Source organism: Phascolarctos cinereus, unplaced genomic scaffold (assembly GCF_003287225.1).
Source record: "Phascolarctos cinereus isolate Bilbo 61053 unplaced genomic scaffold, phaCin_HiC Scaffold_4;HRSCAF=312, whole genome shotgun sequence".
Lineage (NCBI taxonomy): Eukaryota > Metazoa > Chordata > Mammalia > Diprotodontia > Phascolarctidae > Phascolarctos > Phascolarctos cinereus.
In genome coordinates this window covers 119128084-119150072 of record NW_027555847.1, presented here as the reverse complement: position 1 = coordinate 119150072, position 21989 = coordinate 119128084, and the positions used below count along the sequence as shown (strand labels likewise).

Genomic DNA, 21989 nt, shown 5'->3' with positions numbered 1-21989 from the left:
ATCAACTTCACAAACTATATGATTGAGGAGACGTGGTTGGATGGCAATCTGTCAGAAAAAATATCTAGAAGTTTTGGTGAATTATAAGCTCAATACGAATCACCTGTGTGGTATATTAGCAAAAAAAAAATAGAAATAAATGTGATGTTGGACTGTATTGAGGGTCATAGCTTCTAGGAATAAGGCAGTAACAGTTTTACTGTTTTCTGATCAGGCCACCTCTGGAGCATCGATTCAACTCTGGGTGCTACAGTTTAGGAAGGATACTGATAATCTGGAAGCATCGAAGAAAGGCAACTAGGAGGTAAGAATCCTTCAGTCCATGTCATATGAGACTGGGGTGAAGGACTTGGAGATGTTTAACGTGGAGAAGTATCAGATGGGACATCATAGCTGTAATCAAATGATTGTGGGTTGTCACTTAGCCTCCCTACATCTCAGTCTCCACATATGTAAATAAGAGGGCTAGACTAGATGACTCCTAAAGTTCTTTCGAATTCTATGGTCGTGTGATACTATAAGTATTTGAAGGGCTGTCACATGAAAGAAATTATACTTGTTCTGCTTAGCCTTATTGGGCAGAAGCAGGAAAAATGGATGGCAGTTACAAAAAGGCAAATCTAGACTTAATTATAAAAAAAAAACCTATTAAAACTATCCAAAAACGAAATAGGCTGTTTAAGGAGGCAGTAGGTCTTCAAGCAATGCTTGGAGGCCATTTATTCAATGTTTTATGGGGATTCTTTGTGGGATATGAGTTGGACTAATAGTTAAGTGAGGTCCTTTCAAATTCTAATCTCTGAATACAAACATGTAGAAGGTATACTCCCTGATCTCAGGGAGACTGAACACTGTATTTTAAAAAATTTTTAATAATGGCCCTCAAACTTTTTCATCCATAGTTGGGAAGGCATTCCTTTGCAATGCATTTTTTTTTTTACTAACATCACCATAAAGTAAAATATAAACATCAGCAGATACATAAAAACGTGGGTTTGAAAAGGAATTTAATGATTTTCTCTGTAATCCCAAAAGCAATAGTGAAAACCTTAAAATCACCTGGTGTCTACAATACCCTTTCATTCTGTATCCAAAGCAGTTTTGATATACTTTTGAGTTTTCCAGAGGACCAACTGTCTTAAATCTAAAACATATTTTGTAATGTGCAGAAACTGGCAGAAAAGTAGCTTGCTTTTAAAAATGAACTTTTCTTTTGGCCAATGTCATGATTTTAAACCCAGGCTCAGATTTAAAAGCAACCAAAACCTGGAAAATGTTAAACAGTATCAGAGTCCAATCTCAGGCAAACCATACAGAAACACGAGTCAGATTTCCTACTTCGTTTTTGTTAAGGAATTTTCTTAATTTATGTAGTCTGTCATACCAGATAATATGTTTTTTTTCCCTAAGCTGCCCAAGCACACACTTTAAAAATATTATTCAAACAAAGAAATACAGCAACTTCTTTTTATTACATGCAGATTCTTCTGCATTGTTGCTAACAGTACACTGGTCCAAAATTACTAAAATACTTAAAAAACTATACATTATGTAAACAAAACATAAATAAGACAGCATAGTTCTTTGTACATATAGTTTAGTACAGATTGTTAGGGATTTGGGAATATGTACAATTTTACAACGTGGACTGCATTTTTAATAATGCATAAATATATATATATATATATATTTTTTTACAGAAACAAAAATAAGATCTCACAAATGAAAGACACAGATTACCGTATTGTAGACACGCTGCAACAGTTCAAATTCAAGAGGAAACAGGTCAATGCAAATGTGCAAAAGGCTAGATTATTCTAAATTAGTCAAAAGACTCGTGTAATGTATGTCAACAGGTCATTCCTGACCTTTATCAAACAAACAACCCTTGAAAACATACCCATACATTTGAGTGAAATTTAACATTTTTTCCCTCCCCAAGCAAACAAAACCCTGCGGTAATCTAATGAAAAGATATAGAAAAAAAATCAACTATGTATATAGTATGTTTTCAACAGTATAATAAACAGTTAAAATTTATTTGGGAGTCAAAACAATGCCCCAATATTTAAAACTGGCTCATTTAGTCTAAATTCAAGATGCAGCTGTGTCAGGCTTTTCTAAGCCAGATGACGGAAAATTAGGGAAGACGGTGGCAGAATTTCGGCTAGCAGATACTACAATATGAGAAAGAGATGAAGATAGTGAAGAAACCTTAGATGCTGGAGTATTTATGGCATTCAAAATAGCTCCTTCTGGGCTAACCAACAGTTTTTTCACTGATGTGTCCAAATGGAATACTGATGCATTACTTGGCAGCTGAGGGTTACCAGCATGTGCTGCAGAAACCAAAGAAGTTTTAGCTAAAAGAGTAGATGGAGGAGGTTTTATTACTGAAGTCAATGACACCGTTGGTATGGGGGTTGGAGCAGACACTTTAGCAGCTGTGTTTACTACTTGAGGTGTTGCATGTACAACAGGTACAGTGCTTGCATTCCCAAGAGAGTCTACAATTTTTGTAGAGCTTTTTAGAGGATGTTTTGCAGGTTGCCAACTTAAGGAATTACTTGGTGCTAATGTAATCTTCTGCACAAGATTATCAGGAGCTGTAGGCTGAATACCTTGACCATTGTTAAGGGCTAAAGGAGGTCCATATTTTGGATTGGTAGAAATGAGAAGGACATGACTGCCAGCTCCAAGACCTTGTGGAGGAACAATAAATCGGGTGCCATTAATCATGATCTGAGTACCAGGTGCCAAAGGTGTACTGGTATTGATAACTATTTTTTGCTGAATGCAAGGTTCATTTAACTGGCCCCCTACCAGACTAGTGACATTTGAAGGTGCAGTAGCAGTCTGAATGGCAGAGGCACCTGGAGCACAACTGTAAGTATGAGCTGATTTTACTAAAGTTGGAGGCATCTGCTGGTTTGGTAGAGAAGCAAAATTGGAAAAACTAATTATTTTACCTGCATTGAGTGAAGCAGATGGTAATACAGTCTGAGGTTTATTTGTGTTTGCATTTGATGGCACTGTAGCTGAAATCCCTGGTGACTGAAACTGGACAAAATTCTGTGATTGTCTTTTCGGAAGGGGGACAGGATGTGTGGTACCTGGAACTGCTGCCAGATGGGGAAGTGTGTTGATTATTTTAGGAGATGCAGTGACAGGAGGAGGCAAGGCAACAGTAACTGGTATCTGTAAAGCTGATGTTAAACATTGAGGAGACACTGTTGGTTGAGTAGTTGAAAGCAGCACAGATGATGCAAGATGCCCTGTTTTCACAGTTGAAATAGCCACAGTGTTTCCGATATTTGATGTACACAGTCTGTTCGTTAAAATTGGCATAATTCTTGAAGGAGTTTCATTTCCACTAACCAAAACTGTAGGTCGTGTCCCAACTGAAGCACAACTTGATGTTGTTGAAAGAGAAGTCAAAGACGCATTTGCTGTAACCGAAAACATGTTAACTGCTCTTGCTGTAGAAACCACTGGTTCGTTAACGGGAGCAACATTTTGATTCGTAAAACTTGAGCTTACTGGACCTGAATTACCACTTGTGGACAAGGGCAAAATAAAGCTCTTGGTGCCTTTTTCTTCTGCTCCTTTTGGAGTTACATTCTGCAGTATGTTAATTGATGGCACATTTGGAGCACTGCCTGTAGTATTTACAATGGCCTGGCCTATGTTTAGTCCAATTTTTACATCTTTTATTTGAGATACAGTAGGTGATGAATTTATTTTTATTGGGGCTCCCACTGAAGATGGAATTAGCACTATTTGAGGTTGTTCTGTAGTCTTAACATAGGTTTTGCTCATAGAGGGAGGTCGGGCTTGTTTTAATGATTCTGCAATTATAGTTGGAGTCGAGGTGCCACTGGACATTGGAGCATTAATGAAAACTAATTTCTGGGTAGAAACACCTGTGGATGTTGGTGCAGGCACCATGTTAACTGCAGCACTACCACAAGGGGAAAGAATAGATGGAGTTGTGACCAGCATGAGTTTTTGAACTGGAGTACCACTGATGTCTCCATTGGTTGTAGCTGACTCGGGTGGTGTAACAGGGTAATTCTTTGTTTTATAATCTACCTGTTGCTGTGTAGTTGGAGCACGGATAATACTTGTGTTGTTTTGTCCAAAATTTCCTGCTGAAATGTTAATTACATTAACTGAATTGCTTGTTGATTGAAGTAGGGGGCCAGAAGAAACAGAAGGCATGAAAGGGGAAGAAGAGGATACTGATACAGTTTTATCTACCATTTGACCCAAATTATTACTGCAGGAAGGTTGGCCTAAAGTAAGTTTGAGGTTCTTCCCTGCTGTCTGATTAAAACCAGAAGGGACGGCTGGAATGGAAACAGAAGATGGTGGGGGAACGAACCCAGAAACAGAAGACTGGGCAAAAGGAGGGAGACAAGATGTAGCTGTTGCTCCTGCTACTGGTGAAAAAGTGGAAGATGACAAAGTTGTGGATTTGGGCACTAGAAATGCCTGAAGCTGAGGAGTAAATGTGAAAACTGAATTTGGAGATAAATTATTAGGTGAATTCTGATCTGGATTGGTCTGCACTTTTACAACTCCAGTGTTTCCACCACGTGTCCTGACAAGGATTGATTGTGAGTCTCTTATACACACAGTTTTAAGCTCTTGCTTTGTGTCAGAAGAGTCAGTAGTTGGCTGTGATGCTAAACTATGAAAGGAACCATTAGGATTTGTAGATCCACTTAGTGTTGCTGCTGATATTAGAGGCTGAACTGTTGAGGAAATGGTGGGTGAGGGAACAGGTCGGGGGAATGTGGCTGTGGAAACTATGTTCTTAACTTTTCCAGTTTCACTTTGGCTTGTTTTAACTGGTAGTGCTAAATTACTTGCTGAACTTATAGAGGGCAAATTCTGCGGTCTAGAACTATTCACATTTGGTAAAGATGTAATACTCTTGTTGAAAATTGTATTAGACAGTTGTGCTGAAATATTTCCATTTGGGTTTACAAGAACTGGTGCTAAAGAAGAGTTTACATTTGTTGTCTGTGGGAAAGATGAACAATGCTGTTCTGGACACTTCTGTTGAAATGACTGGATTTCTTTTGCAACAACAGTCTTTCCTTCTTTGTGCTGAATCAGAAAATTTTTAGGCAGAATAAGAACTTGCTGCATGACTTTCTCTCCTGTTTTAGGATCTGTCACAGGTTGCATCTGAATCTTCACAGAACTATTATGAAGATCTATTGGCACACACTGGCCACAGGGCATTTTGTACACCATCTGTAAAGGACCCTTGGTACTGGTCTGGCAGGTCAATGCTGGCTTTATTGGGCTTGCTTCTGCAGAAGATGTAACTGTTTTTTCCAAGGCAGGCATGTTTCTACCTATGGAAGTTGGCAGCTGATTTGTTAAGGTCACTTTGTTCCCAATATTCTTTGCAAGCAAAGCCTGAATAGGTTTGGTCCCTTTCAGGAAAGTGGATACAGATGCAGTTGAGTCTACTGGGGCAAAAGTCTCAGGAGATGGTGGCTCTGTTTGCCTGGACTCATTCAAACAACAGTCAGCCTGCGTACCACCTTCTAAGTTCTCAACTGCAGTTTCGTTTGTGCTTAGTTTTGCTTTCTTCCTTGGTGAAAGCTCTTTTGTGCTATCATCCAGAAAACTATTTTGTTTGGACTGTCGTTTAAGTGCTTTAGGCAGTGTCTTCTGTACATCTTTAAAAGGCAGTTCTTTTTTTAACAGCCTGTTTTTACCCATGGGAAGATCAATTTCTGACAGTTTCATGTCATCTGAAAAATGTAAAAATAGGCATTTTGTTTATGTACCAACGACATGCTAGTTGCTATACAAAACATCTATGGCTAAACAGCTATGATTCTATACCTTTAAAATAACAAAAACCAGAATTAATATTTAATTAGACTACTTTGCCAAGCATCAAGATAAAAATATTATGGGGTCAAAACAAAAATATTCACTTACTAAAGCTGAATATGGATTGTGATATTGGAAAGAGTAACAATGCACAAAGATTTTCATATGTAAATAAATGTTAATGGGAAAATGCTTTTTTCTTTAATTTCAAGTGGTAATACAGTTAAGGCAGGCAACTTTTGAATCACTTTATAAGGAAATTCTTAAGTCAATGACTATGTCATTGACTCTAGTCCAGTCCCAAATTGTTTCATCTATTTTAAAGTTCTTAGGGGTAAAAAAAAAATACTTAAATTTCACTAATGCTTGTTCTAGATGCTTGTTTACCTTCCTAAATCAAGAAAGAATCTTAAAAAATGGCTAGTCAAACTGTTTTGATAAAAACCCATTTGTTCTTGTTCTATTCTACATGGAAATGGATAATAACAGGAAAGCACCTTTAATTAATTTTTATAAGCATTCACGGAATTGAAAACACTAAGTTACTCTTGTGATAGGTTTTTGTTCTGCTTGCTCACCAATGGAAGTAGGGGGAAAAGGGTGGCAAGAAAAGGGGTTTGTGGTAAAAAGTTTATTTAGTAGTAGAAACTTCTTATTTTTTCATTTTAAAACTCACCAAAATAAAACATGGTGGTGCTCAAGAAATATATTTCTTGTACCAAAAGGAAAAAGGAAGGGACAGGACCAACTCCCCAGAAGCACTTTTCAAGTAAGGGTAATGTGTTGTTGTTGATGACAGTAACAGCAGCTAGCATTTACCCAGTGCCCACCATCCACCAGACATTGTGTTAAGTGCTTTACAAACATGATCTCATTTGGTCCTCACGACAACCCTATAATGTAGGTACTATTATTATTATCCCCAATTTACAGCTGAGGAAACTAAGAGAAAGGTTAAGCAAACTGCCCAAGATCATATAGCTAGTATGAGTCTGAGACTGGATCTGAATAGGCCGTCCTGACTCCGGGGCCCCCTAACTACATACTGTGACATGAGGATGTAAATTTCCCAGACATGTAAAAGCTATCGTACCAGGGCAGGAGCAAGCCACAATAGCATCAGGTTAAAAATAATAATAATAATAACGCTCACCAAAAGAACATTTGATACGGCCACTGAATTATAATCAAAATACCACTAAATTTTCCTAATCAACTCTTTCCATCACCAAAATTCATCTTAGCTCATGTAAACTTGTAAAAAAACCTAAAATCACCCCTACCAGAATCAAGATGTTCTTTCTCTAGAATATCCAGAGGGTCTGATGATTCTAGAGATTTAATGATTTCTACTCTAGGAGATTCTTTTCCGGGATCTCCTTCACCTTCTTCATTAGTCCATAGTTCTCGGGTAAATTTATCATGATCTGGTTGTCTTTTGAAATCATCATAGTCTTTCTTCAGTCGGCTCCTAAAACAAAATATGTAAAATAAGACTTTTTTCTCCCAACATTTTGGGCAAGTCATTTAATATTATAAAGAGAACATTAAAATTCAGACTCAAACTATATCTCAAATGTGTCTTAATACTTAGTGTTATACATAGTGACAAAACCCAGAAAAAAAGACATAGCACTTTTTTTAAAGTTATAACTGTAATTTCTATTACAATTATATATAGCAACATACACACACACTCTCTTGTCTGTCTGTCTCTCTACATACATACATATATATATATATATATATAGTGTTATATAGCAGGTTAGTATTAAGAATACTTTACTCTTGCTCCTCTTTGCAAACACCTCCTTTACGCCAAGTTTGTTCTATAAGTAACCTGTGGAATGATGATAAGGTATTCTTTGTTGATTTGGTCTATATGCATTGGCCACTGTTACTTTCAATAAATTCACAAGAAAATCATATACAGACAGGCTTATTCTCAGAACAACAAAAAAGCTGAATAAATTCTAAGTACCAGTATCTATAAATGATGTGAATTTTAGTAAGACAGTAAAATCCATCCTCAACTTCCCAATTCCAACATTTTAAATTGTAATTAACGCTCTCTATTTTTGAGATAGAAGCCTGGGGAAGAGAGAACTGAGAGCTAGCAACTGAAATGATTTGCTTTATACAAGAGATGTATTCCCAAAAATCTGTGCATAAACTGAAACATTTTTCCACTGGCTTATTTCAATGATGTTTTATCTTCAATTGCTGCTTGAAGTTCAATTGGCAACGACTCCTAGCCTTCAGCTTTGAGTTCCTCTGTCCTTACATCTCAAGTTTCATACTTAACTCTTTTTCAAGTAGTGATCTATAAATAAACTCTTATATATACCAAGGAATCTCACTTTTTAATTCCATAGCAAATTTAAGAATCTTCTCAGCTTTACTCTTTCCCAAACCCACTCCAGCCCAGATTACCCATCTTTTAGCTTAATCTACTGTGCCTTTTGAGATTACTACTATATTCTCAACAAATTCCCTTAGGTCCTAAAACTTTTCAACCAACTTTATTCTACTTTCTTGTTTTAACCAAAATTTGGCTCTTCCCTGAAGACACCACATCTCTCGCATCCTTATCCACTGGAGGACACTCTTTTTACAATTTCCTTAGACTTAAAGTTGAAATACTCTCCTTTTCTCACCAGTGCTTCCAGGCCTTTACCACTATTCCTCAAAATCGTTCTTTCTTTCAGAACCCATGCAATCGAGTCAGGCCACCCATTTTTATTTTTTGTTATCTACCAACCTTCAGATACTTGCCCTTTTCTTTTTCTTCTCCTTGACAAATCTCATTCACTCTTAGTTTGGACTACTTTCAAGACTCTCAAGTGAAAACTACTACAGGTAACTCAGATCTTTTCCTCTAAGTCATGACCTCTTCTGAGATTCAGATTCATATTATCAATTGCCTACAAGACTTTCCCATCTTATCTGATAACACTTCAAAGCTGAATTAATTGTATTTTCCCCTTAACCTTCTTTTTCCAATGTTACTAATTCTTTATGTATGACACTACTATTCACCCTCCCATACTTAGGATCTTGGGCATATCTTTGAAAATGAGAGATTAGGGAGAGGCAAGAAGCAATTACCAAGGCTTGAAGAGTCCAATTCTCTCACATTTCTCACATCCATTCCTTCTCTCTATTTCTGCCCCCATCACTACTTGACTGGACAATTCCAATAGTGTACTAAGCTTTCCCACTTCTCCATGTTTCCTGTAATCTGCTCTTCATACTACTGCCATAAAAATATTTCTTTTGTATGGTTTTTGTAATGTTATTCCTCTGCTCAACAAACTTCAATGGCTCCATACTGCCTACCAATTAAAGTTCAACTTAGTGATCTGGCATTTAGGGCCTCTAGAATTGAGAGCCCTCTCTACTTTTCTAGCATTTTCTTATTCTATTATGTTCCACATATTTTATTCTCTAGTCTAACTGAACTACTTTTCCTCCTGGATATTCTCTGTGTTCTTTGTGACTCCATATCTCTGCTCATTCAATTATTGCTGTTAAACCTTTGAATATTCTTTCTTCCCATCTTTAACTGTTAGACTTCCTTTAAAGACCAAATCAAATGACATCTATAATGCCTTTCCTGATTCCCTCAGTTATAATCTTCTATCTTGAATCCCATATGACACTTCACTTTCTGTCTCTCTAATACAATTACATAATTTCGTATATTATAGTTATGTTTTTGTTTCTTATCCTTCTACTAGACTGTAAGCTATATGAGAGGAAGTATAGTTTCCTACATAAACTATTTACCTCTCCTATAACTTAGAACTGTGCTCCTTATACATGATGCATTTAATTTGTTGAATATGAGCAAATATCTCTTACTTTATGTTTTATGAGATCATATTTGTGTATACAGAAAATGCTTTGTACATCAAGTAGAAGGCTGGGCTTGGATCAGGAAGATCCAGGTTTAACTCCTATTTCTGATATTTACCAGCTGCGTTACCCTAGGGATATCACTTAACCTTTATATTCCTCAGGCAATTCCACAGAACTTAGTCAACTCATAGAGGAGCTATGATTTGCTAGAGTGAAAGAAATTCCCATAATGGGAGTTCCATACCCAGAAGAAATCACAGCTCCTTCGAGCATTTGTATATATAGTGTCTTAGTATACACATCTGTAGTTTGTCCCTCCTCTGAACTCCCACAGCACTTGGTACTTCTTTAAATGCAATTTTCTATGTGTATATCTCTCCCTTCATGAAGGCAGATACTTTTTTTTTATTAATTTATTTTGATTTATCAACAATCACTTCCATATGCTGTTGAGTTGAAAATTTTTCTCCCCCTTCCTCCCCATCACTCTCCCCAAAATGGCACACAATCTGATATAGGCTATACATTTACATTTCTATTAAACATATTTTCACATTAGTGATGCTGTAAGTAAAAATTAAAACCAACAGGAGGAACCATCAGAAAGAGGAAACAAAACTCAACAGAAGAGGAAAAAAAAGATAGCAATTCAACTTCCATAGTTCTTTCTTTGGATGCGGATAGCATTTTCCATCACGAGACCTCTGGAGATGTCTTAGGTCCTTGTATTGCTGAGAAGAGTTAAGTTTATTAATATTAGTCATCGCACAACGTGGGTTATCATGTACAACGTTCTCTTGGTTCTGCTCACTTCATGCAGCATCAGACCATACAAGTATTTCCAGGTTTTTCTTAAGTCAGCCTGTTCATCTTTTCTTATAGCACAATAGATACTGTTTTTTTAAAAAATTAAAATAAAATTCAACAGACATCATTAAGAGCCTACTACATGCAAGGGACTGTGCTAGGTGTTAAGTGATACACAAATAAAATAATTCCTGCCCTCAAGAAATTTCTCTGATATTTTTCCAATATGGACTCAGAAAAGTAAATACAATGTAATTTGAGAAGGAAAAGGCACTAACAAAGGAGGAGATAAGAAAAGGCTTCACACATGAAACAGCAACTGAGCTGAGGCTTAAAGTAAGCTAAGGATTATATGAAATAAAAGTGAGGAAGCAGGTTAGAGTGAGAGCATGACAGGCTTTAAATGCCTGAGGTATAAATGAGGGACTCTGTTTTTTATCTTAGAAGTAAGAAGCTGTTACTGAAGTTTTTTGAGTGGGGAAGTGAAAGGGTCAGAACTGTTTCTTCAGAAGGTTATTTAGGCACTTGTGGGGGGGGGTAGATTAGAAACAGCAGAAACAATGAAAAAGGCTACTGTAATAATCTAGGTGACAAGCGATGATGGTATGAACTGAGGTAGTGACTCTGTAAAAGGAGAGAAGGACAACAGTAAGAGATACTGTGGAGGTGGAATCAATGAGACTTGCCAACTGTTTGGATATTGTGGGTAGTAAGAGGGAAGAGTCAAGGATCACTCCAAGGCTGTAACCCTGGGTTGACTAGATAAATGGTGCTGCTCTCAAAAGAAACAGGGAAGTTTGGTGGAGGGGGAAAGCAATAAGGTCTGTTTTGGACAGGGCTGGGTTTGAGATGCCAACTGACCTACAGGTGGGAAATGTTAAATAGGCAACTAGTCATGTGCAGATGGAGTTCAGAAGAGAGAAAAGAGAGAAAATGCCAATTGAGGAGACACCTGTATAGAGGTGATAACTGAACCAATGGGAACAATTAAAACTGCCAAGAGAGAATGTACAGAGAAAAAAAGAGTCCCAAAGGTAGAACCCTGGGGGATACCTAAACATATGGAGTTGAAGATGTATGATAATACAGTAAAGAAGATTGATTAGAAGCAGCCATGATTATAAGGTAGTAACAGCCACATTGTACAATGATCAACTATGACTGACTTAGTTCTTCTCAGCAAGACAACAATACAAGACGATTCCAAAAGACTCATGATAGAAAATGCTATCCACATCCAGAGAAAGAACTATGGAGCCTGAATGCAGACCAAAGCATACTGCTTTCACTTTTGTTTTTGTTTTTTGTGGCTTTTCCTTTTTGTTCTGGTTCTTCTTTCACAACACGACTAATGTGGAAATATGTTTATATTATTGCACATGTATAACTGATACCAGATTGCCTTCCATCTTGGGGAGGGGAGACGGGAGAGAGAGATGAAAATTTTGGAACTTAAAATTTTATAAAAAATGAATGTTGAAAAATATCTTTACATGTAATTGGAAAAAATAAAATACTATTTCAAAAAAAATTATAAGGTAATATGACAGTAGCCAAAATATCTGGAAATTTTGGTGGGGGAGAGTTGTGAAAAGGGAAGGAGATATGAGACAATCATTTGAAGCAATGGCAGGTCAAGGGGAGGATTTTCTAAGGATGTGGGAGACCTAGGCATATCTGTAGGTAATGGGGAAAGAGCCAGTAGATGGGAAGAGACCGAAGATGAAAGAAGGGCAGAGAGGATTAAAAGAACAAACTCCTAGAAGAGACAAGAGGGGATGGGATTAAAGGCACAAGTGAAAGGGCTGGCCTTGGCAAGAAGAAAAGACAGCTTCTCCTCAGAGAGCAGAGCACTGCTGGGATGCCTAACAGTATTGTGTGTAGAGTATACTCTCCATAAATATCACTAAATGGATGTGTTGAATGTCAAGGATATATTTATATATAACAGGAAAATTATAGTGGATGAGGGGTGGTGGTGGATATTCTCCATCTTCAAAAGTAGCAATAGTCATGAGAAAAGTGTTTGAAATTAAAGCGCTAGGGTTCTGATGGAACAGGAAAAGAATATGAATTACCAGAATGATGTTTTTTTAAAATTTTAAGTCAAATTTCTTCTCAAAGAAACCACTAAGATTTAAAGAGTAATTATAGTCAAGTTTTCCTGGGGGGAAAAAAAAGAACATCAAAAACTAAGTCACTTCAAAATAGAATAACAACAACAAAAAATAAGAAACACTTAGTTTAAGATGAATTTTACATCCTGTATTACCTGTTTCTTTGAAAAGCCTTCATTAGCTTTGGTTCCCATGGCAGCAATTCATTTAGGAGACGTATCAATGTACCATGCAATTCTTTTACAGCTTGCCTCCGATGATACCATTTTCCCTATAAATGTAAGTTTTTTATGATAAGTTCTTCAAATTTTATGCAGGGGCAAATGAATGTTAGTTCTCAATAGATAAAATCAAATTTAAAACACTTTTTCAAGGAGCTGCAGAGTACAAAAATATTTACCCTCTGACAAATCTGGTAGAATCCCATTAGTTGTGGTAGGAAATACCTGAAGTTATTACCCATGTTTATTTGTGGAAACTATGCTATGTTTAGACATAAAGCCAAGAGGAACAAATGTCTTAAAAAATAAATAAATCCTAATTATGAAAATAAACAACCCTACCAAATCAACTTGCTACGAGTTTTAATAGAAAAGTCACCAAAAAAAAATTTATAAAAACTTAATGTAAAAAAAAAAGTAATTTGTTTTACTTCTTCTGTCCAGTTCTTATAATTTCCTTCCACAAACTAAAAATTGGAAAATTGGTTTTAAACTTCTATAATTTTATTCTTATTTCAAAAAGGAGAATTTGGGGCACATAAGTTGTAATTTCATTACAATGTGTTTAAAATTACAGAAGCACCATATTTTTAAAGTTATTCAAGATAAAAATCTTTTATACTTTATTTCACTGTTAGTAATTAACTAAAAATCATGCTACAGAAATTAAAATTTTACATAATTCAGATGATTTTTTCAGTAAGAGTCCATGTTTCACTCAATATAAAGAGAACTGATTTAAAACCATAGCAATATTAAATCATATAAGCATTCATTAATCTCTGGGTCATCACACAAAAGTAAACAAATTAACATTAGTGTGTACCCAAGTTTCACCATTAAGCATTGCTTAGCAGTAGGCTAAATTTTCTTTTAAAACAAAAAAAGACAACATTAACAGTACGTTATGGCTCACATTTATCATGCATAAGTCATAAGCTTCATCCCACAGCAACACTTAAGGGGATCAATTTGCACATATACACAACATTAAGGCAGGGAAATTTGCACGACCTTTAGGAAAAGATATTCTACATAATGTACAGTATAAGTTAAAATACTAAGCAAAATTTTAAATTTAAATTTGTTTTACATATGTGAAATCTTAAGTGTCTGTCATTTAAATTTATTCTTGTATGTTATCCTGAAATATCGAATAACCTAATGTAACTAAGAAAAATCTTATCTAAGACCTTAAAAATCAACTGATTCTACCCAAAAATAAACTAGCTTCCCATCTCTTCTAAAACTCCATCACCATTAGAAATGGAACTAATGATTAACAATTGAGATTGTAAGATGGGAGAGGGAGAATGTGTGTATGTGTTCACACTCAATAACAAAACACGGGCTCAAGAAATAGTAAGAGCAGACATTTATTCATACTTCTGCACTGTTCCATTTGTACAACTTGAGTAAAAACAGTTATCATGCAAAAAATTCTAGATAATGTGTTTTCCACATTAAATTAACCGACTCAGATCAAGAACCTTTGTTAACGTTTTTTAAAAGTGAAGAGAGTGCTTCACTTAAAAATAGGGTGTATTCTAAAAGTCTGTGTTTGGATGTATTTTTTCAATAAAACTGCTTTTAAATGATGTTTATGTTCACATAATAATTTGAAATAAAAAACAACACAAATAGTAGTGATTAAACAAGAGAAGGGAAAAACCCCAAAGTGAATAAGCAATCTTTTTTTAAAAAAAATTTATCTTGAATGCTGGTGCTTTAGAAAATGCAGGTTTAATAAATGGATGAGGAGGTAGATGGAAGATTTTTTTTGGAGCTTCCAAGGAGGATTTCTGAACTCTTTCAAGGATGATAGCCCTATGTCTTTAGTTTATCTAATAAAACTTAAAATTTTCCTTTTCCTTAATTATTATATCTCATACCTGTACAGTACTCTATCATTGACTTTGCTTGTTTTAATTTTCTTACTTTGTTTACTTGTTTTTAACAAGGCTAAAAATACTTATAATTCTTCTGTAGAGCAGTGGGTAAAAGGGATATTATTACTGTCATTTTATGTAGGAGGAAATTGGAAAACAAGGTTTTCCACAACACCACAAATTATCTCTAACTGCTAGCTCTATTATTAGTCATATTCATTATGAAAGCTTACAAACAGAATGGAGGAAAGAAGGAGGGAATAAAGAGGGAGAGGTATTTTCCTGAGGTAATTGGGCAAGAATTTAAAAGGTGGGAAGAGGATGTATGAGGTGCATGTGCATATGTGTGTGTGTGTGTGTGTGTGTTATAGTCTTTTTGGGGAGCAGAGTATATTATGTCAAACACTCTTTCATAGTGTTTATGAATTGCTACTGCTGGCCTAAAATTGTCTCTCTCTCTGAAAAGAGGTGAGGAACAACACAGTTAGATAAGAAGAACACCCATAAGACAAGGAGAGAGAGGCAATGTGAAACCAACTGTTCCTACTGATGGAACATCTGTAAATCAGGTCTTTATTATACAGAGAGAACATCTATATCAAGTTATGACAGCTTTTAATTCTAAGTAGGAAAAGGACAAAAATGTTAGCAAGGAAATGTTTGCTTATGTCTTTTATTTCAGTTACTAATTAGTTGAATTAAAAAGATAAAACATCTCTAACATCAAAATGCAGAGATATGTAGTTCTCAGCAACGTTATGAGCAATTAACAAATCTTAAATATTATTAACAATAGGTTTTTAAAATTTGGGGTGGGGTCGGGTCCAGGCCTGCGATTTCACTGACATAGAAAATTCCCAGTGTGGAAACACTAAAGCAACTTGGCAACCGTTAGTGAAAGAGAGTCTTAGAAGGGTTCACTGAAGCACACAGAGCTTACTTAAGTGAGTTGGCCAAGATCACAGCCATTGTCTGATACAGAATTTGAATTCAGGTTTTTCAGATTCTAAAGCTAACTATCTATTACATCACACTGCTTCTCCTTAACAGTAGTGCACTTCTATTCTTACTATGGTCACTTTCTCAATATCTTAGATTTCTCTCTCTCTCTCTCTCTCTCTCTCTCTCTCTCTCTCTCTCTATATATATATATATATATATATATATATATATACCTATTAAGAAAACTTCTTTGTTTACATGTTTTCTTTTTTTGTGAGTTCTAGCACTGGGAGACTACAAACACAAAATTCAAAGTTAGTTTCAGTGGTCAAAGTCATGGCCAAAGTAAACGGATAAAAAAGATGAAGTCCTCCAACTTATTTTAAATGTTCCTACTTTGGTTCTAGTGCTTGTCTAACCCCAAAAGAATGAACACAAAGAAAAGAAATGGATTAAATTTCCTTAAGAAACCATATTCCCCAAAATGGTAGTAGTCTTGACAAGCTCAGTCTAGCACAGGTAGAAAAAGCAGAGACTGCATTACTTGCATCCATGACTCCACGTTAAGTCTGCTTAATTCTAAAAGCGACAGGTGTTTCAACTGCCCGGTGAGTTTTCCCATCACATTTATTTGCAAAAGAGGATTCCCCTCCCCTCAATTTATGTTTTTACTAATTTGGGCAGAAAAAAAAATTTGAAGCTTTCAAAATCCAATAACCTGAGGAAATCCATTCAACACTCAAACAGCAAGTGCCTAAGATTCGAAAGGCAATGTACTGGATAAGAATTTTTTAAATGAATGATTCTGGTTCTAAATGAGGACAATGACTTTTTTTAAGAGTTGATATGGGGATTAGGGATATTTTACTCAACCCCTTTATGACAGATGAAAACACAGAACAAAACCTTAAGATTTGCTCCAGTAGGAGCTGAAGCTTTGCCAGAAGCTTCTTGATTTCTAGAACCCTCAGTGACTCTCCTCCACAGCATGTGGTCCCTCTAGACTATTAGGGATGAATCTCTCTGGGTTTTCAATGGAATGTTTTTTAGCTAGGCTTTTCTGCAATATTGTAATGAAAAATTAAAGAATTCTGTTTGAAAATCTTCCCAATGGTACTGATCTATATTATGATTAATAATATCTAATCAAATTCAGTAAGATTTTAGTAAGCACCCACTTTAAGTAAGGCACTGTGCTAAGTGCTGAGGATACAAAGACAAAGCCCAAACTTTTTAAATGAAATAAATACTCCTACCAATATAAGTTCCCTTTCTTCACACTTGAAATATAAGTGAGAAAATGTATATAATAAAACCAGAAAGGTCTCTGAACTCTTCATCTGCATTGGTTTTTTTAGAGTCAAGAATAAGTATGGTAGGTGTGTTGGGTAAAAGTCCACGGGCAAAACAATGACCTCATACTACGTCTTAATGAAAAACATGCTTAAAAACTTTATACACATACATTTAAGGCTTAATGTCATTCTCGAACAAATAGGTGATAATGGGGACAAAATTAACAAATTTGAAAGAGAAAAATCCAGCTGTTGATGAAGGTAAGGAAATACTTTTTGAAAATAATCATACTGCATTGTTTAGACTTGAGAATAAACACGTATTCACTAATGGCCACTTAAAGAACATGATATTTATATTTTATATGACCTGCCACAAAGTTTAAAAAAAATAAAATTATTTTAAGATAGGTAGCATGCACCATGTAACCAAAGACATCCAATACAGTCTAAATTTGAAGCTTACCTTTTATTGCTTTCTCATCCAATGTCCATAGCAGCTGCAGATTGCCAGCTCCCTCTCCATGACATCCTAGCCAGCATTATGCTGGAGATTTTACAACCACCATAGGAAACTACTACAAAATGGAGTTGGTCTATAGTGATAAGGTAAGTTTTTTCTTATATTATGCAGTTTTATAAGTTTTTTACATTTCGGTTTTATAACCCCATGGGATCTATAAGAGAAATAATACTTAAAAAAAAACTTACAAAACCACACAATACTGTATAAGTAAAATAGTGCTTGTGAGTGTGTGAAAGGAGTGGGGGTAGGGGTGGGGAGACTTACCTTATAACTAAAGGGCAGCTCCAGTCTGCTGCAGTATTCTGGGATGGGTATGACAGCACCAGCATAATGCTTGCTGGGGTGTCGCAAGGAGAGGGAGCTGGCAATCTACTGATGCTGGGGACATTGGACACCTAAAAGAAAGAAAAAGAGGAAAACAAATAAGTTCAGGATGTATTAAATGTCTCATCACTATGGATGCATTCTGCACACAAACTAAAAGCTTTGTATTTTTGTTAAACTTCGATGCAGGTCATCTGTATCTATGTGCCAGTCAGTGACTTATACAGATTAGACCTGCAATGTGATTTCCAAATAAATCAATTATCAATATTCATTTGAAGAAAAAGAAATGGAAAAAAAAGTTTAAAGAAGCATAAAACTTAAAGTTCATTTTCTTTCTTAAGATCAATAATTGATCACCATTTCTTTTTGGTCAGACTTATGATTTCATAGGCAAATTGAATTTCCAAAACAGGAATATTCACTAGTAATGCAGATCAGAAACGGCTGTACAACTCAGAATCTTGGAGTTGCCCGTGGCTCTGAGAATGATGTGACTGGGTTCACCAAACCAAGGGGCTTCAGAGGTGCGATATGAACTCAGGTCTTCTGACACTAAAGGCAGCTCTCTATCCAGTGTGACAATGCTGCCTCTCATCACCATTTATTTTCTATTTTTCAAATATTTGAGATTCAAAAATATACCAGTTAAGAATAGATATATGAAAAAATTAGTTTGGATTGATTAAGGAAAACATTCTTGTCAAAGGCTTGGCTCCTAAGCCTTTCAAACATAGCATATAAAATTTTTACTAAGGCCAAACAAATCATTACATAAAAATGACATTTTTAAAAACTTAAAGAAAATTTTTAAAATTCAGCAGTTGAAAAACAACCTAAAATAGTATACCATCAAACTGTATGAAAACACACAACAAATATGACAGTAATTTAAATAGCATGGTAAATCCAATCAAATTTGGATATTTTATTTTACTTTAGTAGCACTAGATGAACAAAACAGTACCACATACGACAACATACACTGTTTTCTTTAATTTGGAGTAAAATGCTTAAACACATATTATTATGCTTTCCTTTAGGTAAGGGATATCTAAGACAGGTACTTAGTACTATATTCTTGTAGTACTAATACATTTAAAAGTGCATTAATTTGGTTATATGGTGAAATCATTTCTTTATTCAAATTAATGAAAAGGATAGAATCTACTTAAAATTAGCTAGTTCTTACCAATACACTGCACTGATGTACTAAGCTTGCTTCTACATTCACATAAAGCCCTTGATGTACTATAACTGTTAAATGGCTCAGCTCTAAACTACTTAAATTATGCTCAATTTCAATTTTCTTTTAAAAATCAGGTAAAGAAAACATTTTGTTCCATTACATTCTTTTTTTTTCTCTTTTGAATGACTATTTATTCATTAAGCACTTACTATGTGCAAATGACCTGCTAAATACCAGGGATACAAATACAAAGCAAAACAATTTTTGCTATAAAAGAGCTCAAATCTAATAGTAGAAGTCAATATATATGAGATTTTAACTTCAAGTCAAATTAAAAGGCCCTGTAATCCTTAGGCTGTGGAGGCAAAATAGAAGGTAGCGAATCTTCTTTAGTATTATTTTCATTGATAAAACAAGACCACAAGCATTTATTAAACACTTATTATGTGCCAGGCTCTGTGCTGGGGACATGCATACATACATACAAGCAAAAAGCCCTGATCTCAAGGGGCTTATATTCCAACGGGGAGAGAAAACAAAAGGGAGCTAAAAGGGAAGAGGAGGAGAAGGTACTCATGGAGGGGAATAGTGACAAAGTCTGGAGTGATCAAAGCACAGCTAGGCAGGGAGCAAAGCATGGTCAGTCTGCGCTAATTCTCACACTGGAGGTTCTGGGAGGAACTCACCAGCTTCATCACATGCTCAAAGAGGCTTCCTACAACACAAAAAAAACTGACATTTGACTTGCAACAGTTTTATAAACAGAAAAAAATATTGCCACAGACTATATCCCTATCCTCAGCCATCCATTTCATTAAGAATGATAGAAGCATGTAGTTAACTTAGTGCAAAATTCAGTATAAGCTTGGCATATTAGGATAAAGACACTGATGACTCAAGGTCTTCATTTCATCCTTTAATACATACAATGATAAGATATCTTAAAGCAACTTCAAGTCAAACTTGTATCACAGTAATGAAATCATTACTTTGTCATGTTGGTGAATTAGCCATTTTACATAAGAGAATTTTCCAGATAACTAATGCTTACTGTACTACAAAGGTTCATATTTTAGTAAATTTTAATGTAAATCTTTCTCAAATGCATTATGCATTTCTCTACTTCCTGAAGTGCATTCTTCTGCCTCACCCTATCACGTTATTAGATTTCATTTCTTGTGGCTGGGAATATGCCTGTCTATAGCAGTGCCTCTATTTCCTAGAGGGTCCTCTGTTGCCTCCCCATCTAATCTGTTACTTCTAAGTACTATGAACTAGAAAACCAAATAACCAAGTTTGTTAGACTATGCAAAACAACGGACAGGCTCTGAGAAAAAGTTCCTTAGTTTTTATGTTGCATAGATATCAGTTTTGTCTGTTCTGAGGCAAAATTCTTACACTACCTTCTAACAGAGGAGGTTGCCAGATGAACGAACTCCAAATAAACGAACTGTTTCTGTACAAGATATCTGAGAATGATCTGCTATACACAATGGACACAATTTTCTTCATTATTTAAATTTATTATATGGGTCTTTCCTAGGAGTGAGCAAACAACTACATGCTAATTAAGTGATGACAGGGAAATTTTGTCAACATTAATGTTCCATGGAGTTCTGAAAGTCATAAGATTATTCTGAGATCTAAGCAAATTTTAAATCCATGACAGAAGCTGAAGATGCTTTTAGGCAACTGTAAAATTCAACTACCTCTTTCTTTGTAAATGGACTACATTACAGAGGCTACAAAATTTTACTTCTACCGATAGAGAGGCACAATTAGACAAAATTATAAAACTGTAGATTTTTAAAAATTAGCTTTGAAAACACTTAAGTTTGATATTTTATTACGTTAGAATATGGAAAAATCTGATATCACAGAAATTTCACAAATGTTTAGGACATAAACAATCACTTTTTGCCCACCTTCCTCTGGAAAACTACTACATTTTAGCTACATTTAGCAAGCAATTTTAGCTGGACCTTTCTGAATGACCCTTCCCCAGAGTGGAAGTGGTAATCAAGTTTTCTGTTTTCAAAGAACAGTCCTACTGTTACAAACCAAAGGAGAGTAAAAAGAAACCCATAAGGCTACAAACCAAATGAGAGTAAAAAGAAACCCATAAGGCTACAAACCAAATGAGAGTAAAAAGAAACCCATAAGGCTACAAACCAAATGAGAGTAAAAAGAAACCCATAAGGCTACAAACCAAATGAGAGTAAAAAGAAACCCATAAGAAAAGTCAATAAAAAACCAAAGTCACAAAGTACTTGCCAGCAAGATGTATTGTAGGTAAATGGGGACAGTTTATCCTTGGATAATCCATAATTAACTATATCATTTAACCATCTGTATTTATGAAACCTAAAACTGAGTGGCAATTCCTTAAGGGTAAACAGTTTTCAGTTAACAACAGCTGAACTTTGCTAAGCACTGGCATACTTCATCAAATACTGCTAACAGATTCTATGAAAATAAGTTAGGCAAAATGAAATTGGAGGGCAGGAAGTTCCATAGGAACAAGTGAGTGAAGTAAAGCTGGAGCCATTTGAGAATCACACTGTGCTTGTAGGCCTAGTGATGAGAGTCAGAAGCAGGCACTGAAATGAGACAGTTGGGTAGAAGGCAGGGGAGCCAAAGCAGAGCCAAGCCTATCTGGTCTTGGACAATCAGCCTGACGGCATTACAAAACAGTTACAGTTGGCTATAACTTTCCAATGTTACTGTGATAGAATGCTGATTGGGGGAAATATTCCATGAGGTATACTTACATACTAATTTACTTCAAATAAATATAAACCATCTGCTAATGTGTCCCAACTTGTGAACTCCAATTTGTCTATATTACATTTTTAAGAACACAATTACAATTGCCTTCTTAAACTACCAGCTCTCCTGGCTTATTATGAAGTGTTCTATAAATCTCAAAGCACTATATAAATGTGAACTGTTTTCTTCT

General features: G+C 35.5%; 1 protein-coding gene across 3 annotated transcripts in view; it reads right to left on the bottom strand.

The window, feature by feature from the left end:
- Positions 1-990: 990 nt before the first annotated feature.
- BRD10 (bromodomain containing 10) overlaps positions 991-21989 on the bottom strand; it is an 81317-nt gene continuing 60318 nt past the window's right edge. For all 3 annotated transcript variants that reach the window (XM_021006281.2, XM_078152505.1, XM_078152506.1), the window contains 3 exons: positions 12800-12915; positions 7143-7330; positions 991-5774 (listed from right to left, as the gene is read on the bottom strand). In XM_021006281.2, the coding sequence (XP_020861940.1) occupies positions 2095-5774; positions 7143-7330; positions 12800-12915 (3984 nt within the window). In that variant the 3' untranslated portion in view covers positions 991-2094. The remainder of the gene's footprint in view (positions 5775-7142; positions 7331-12799; positions 12916-21989) is intronic.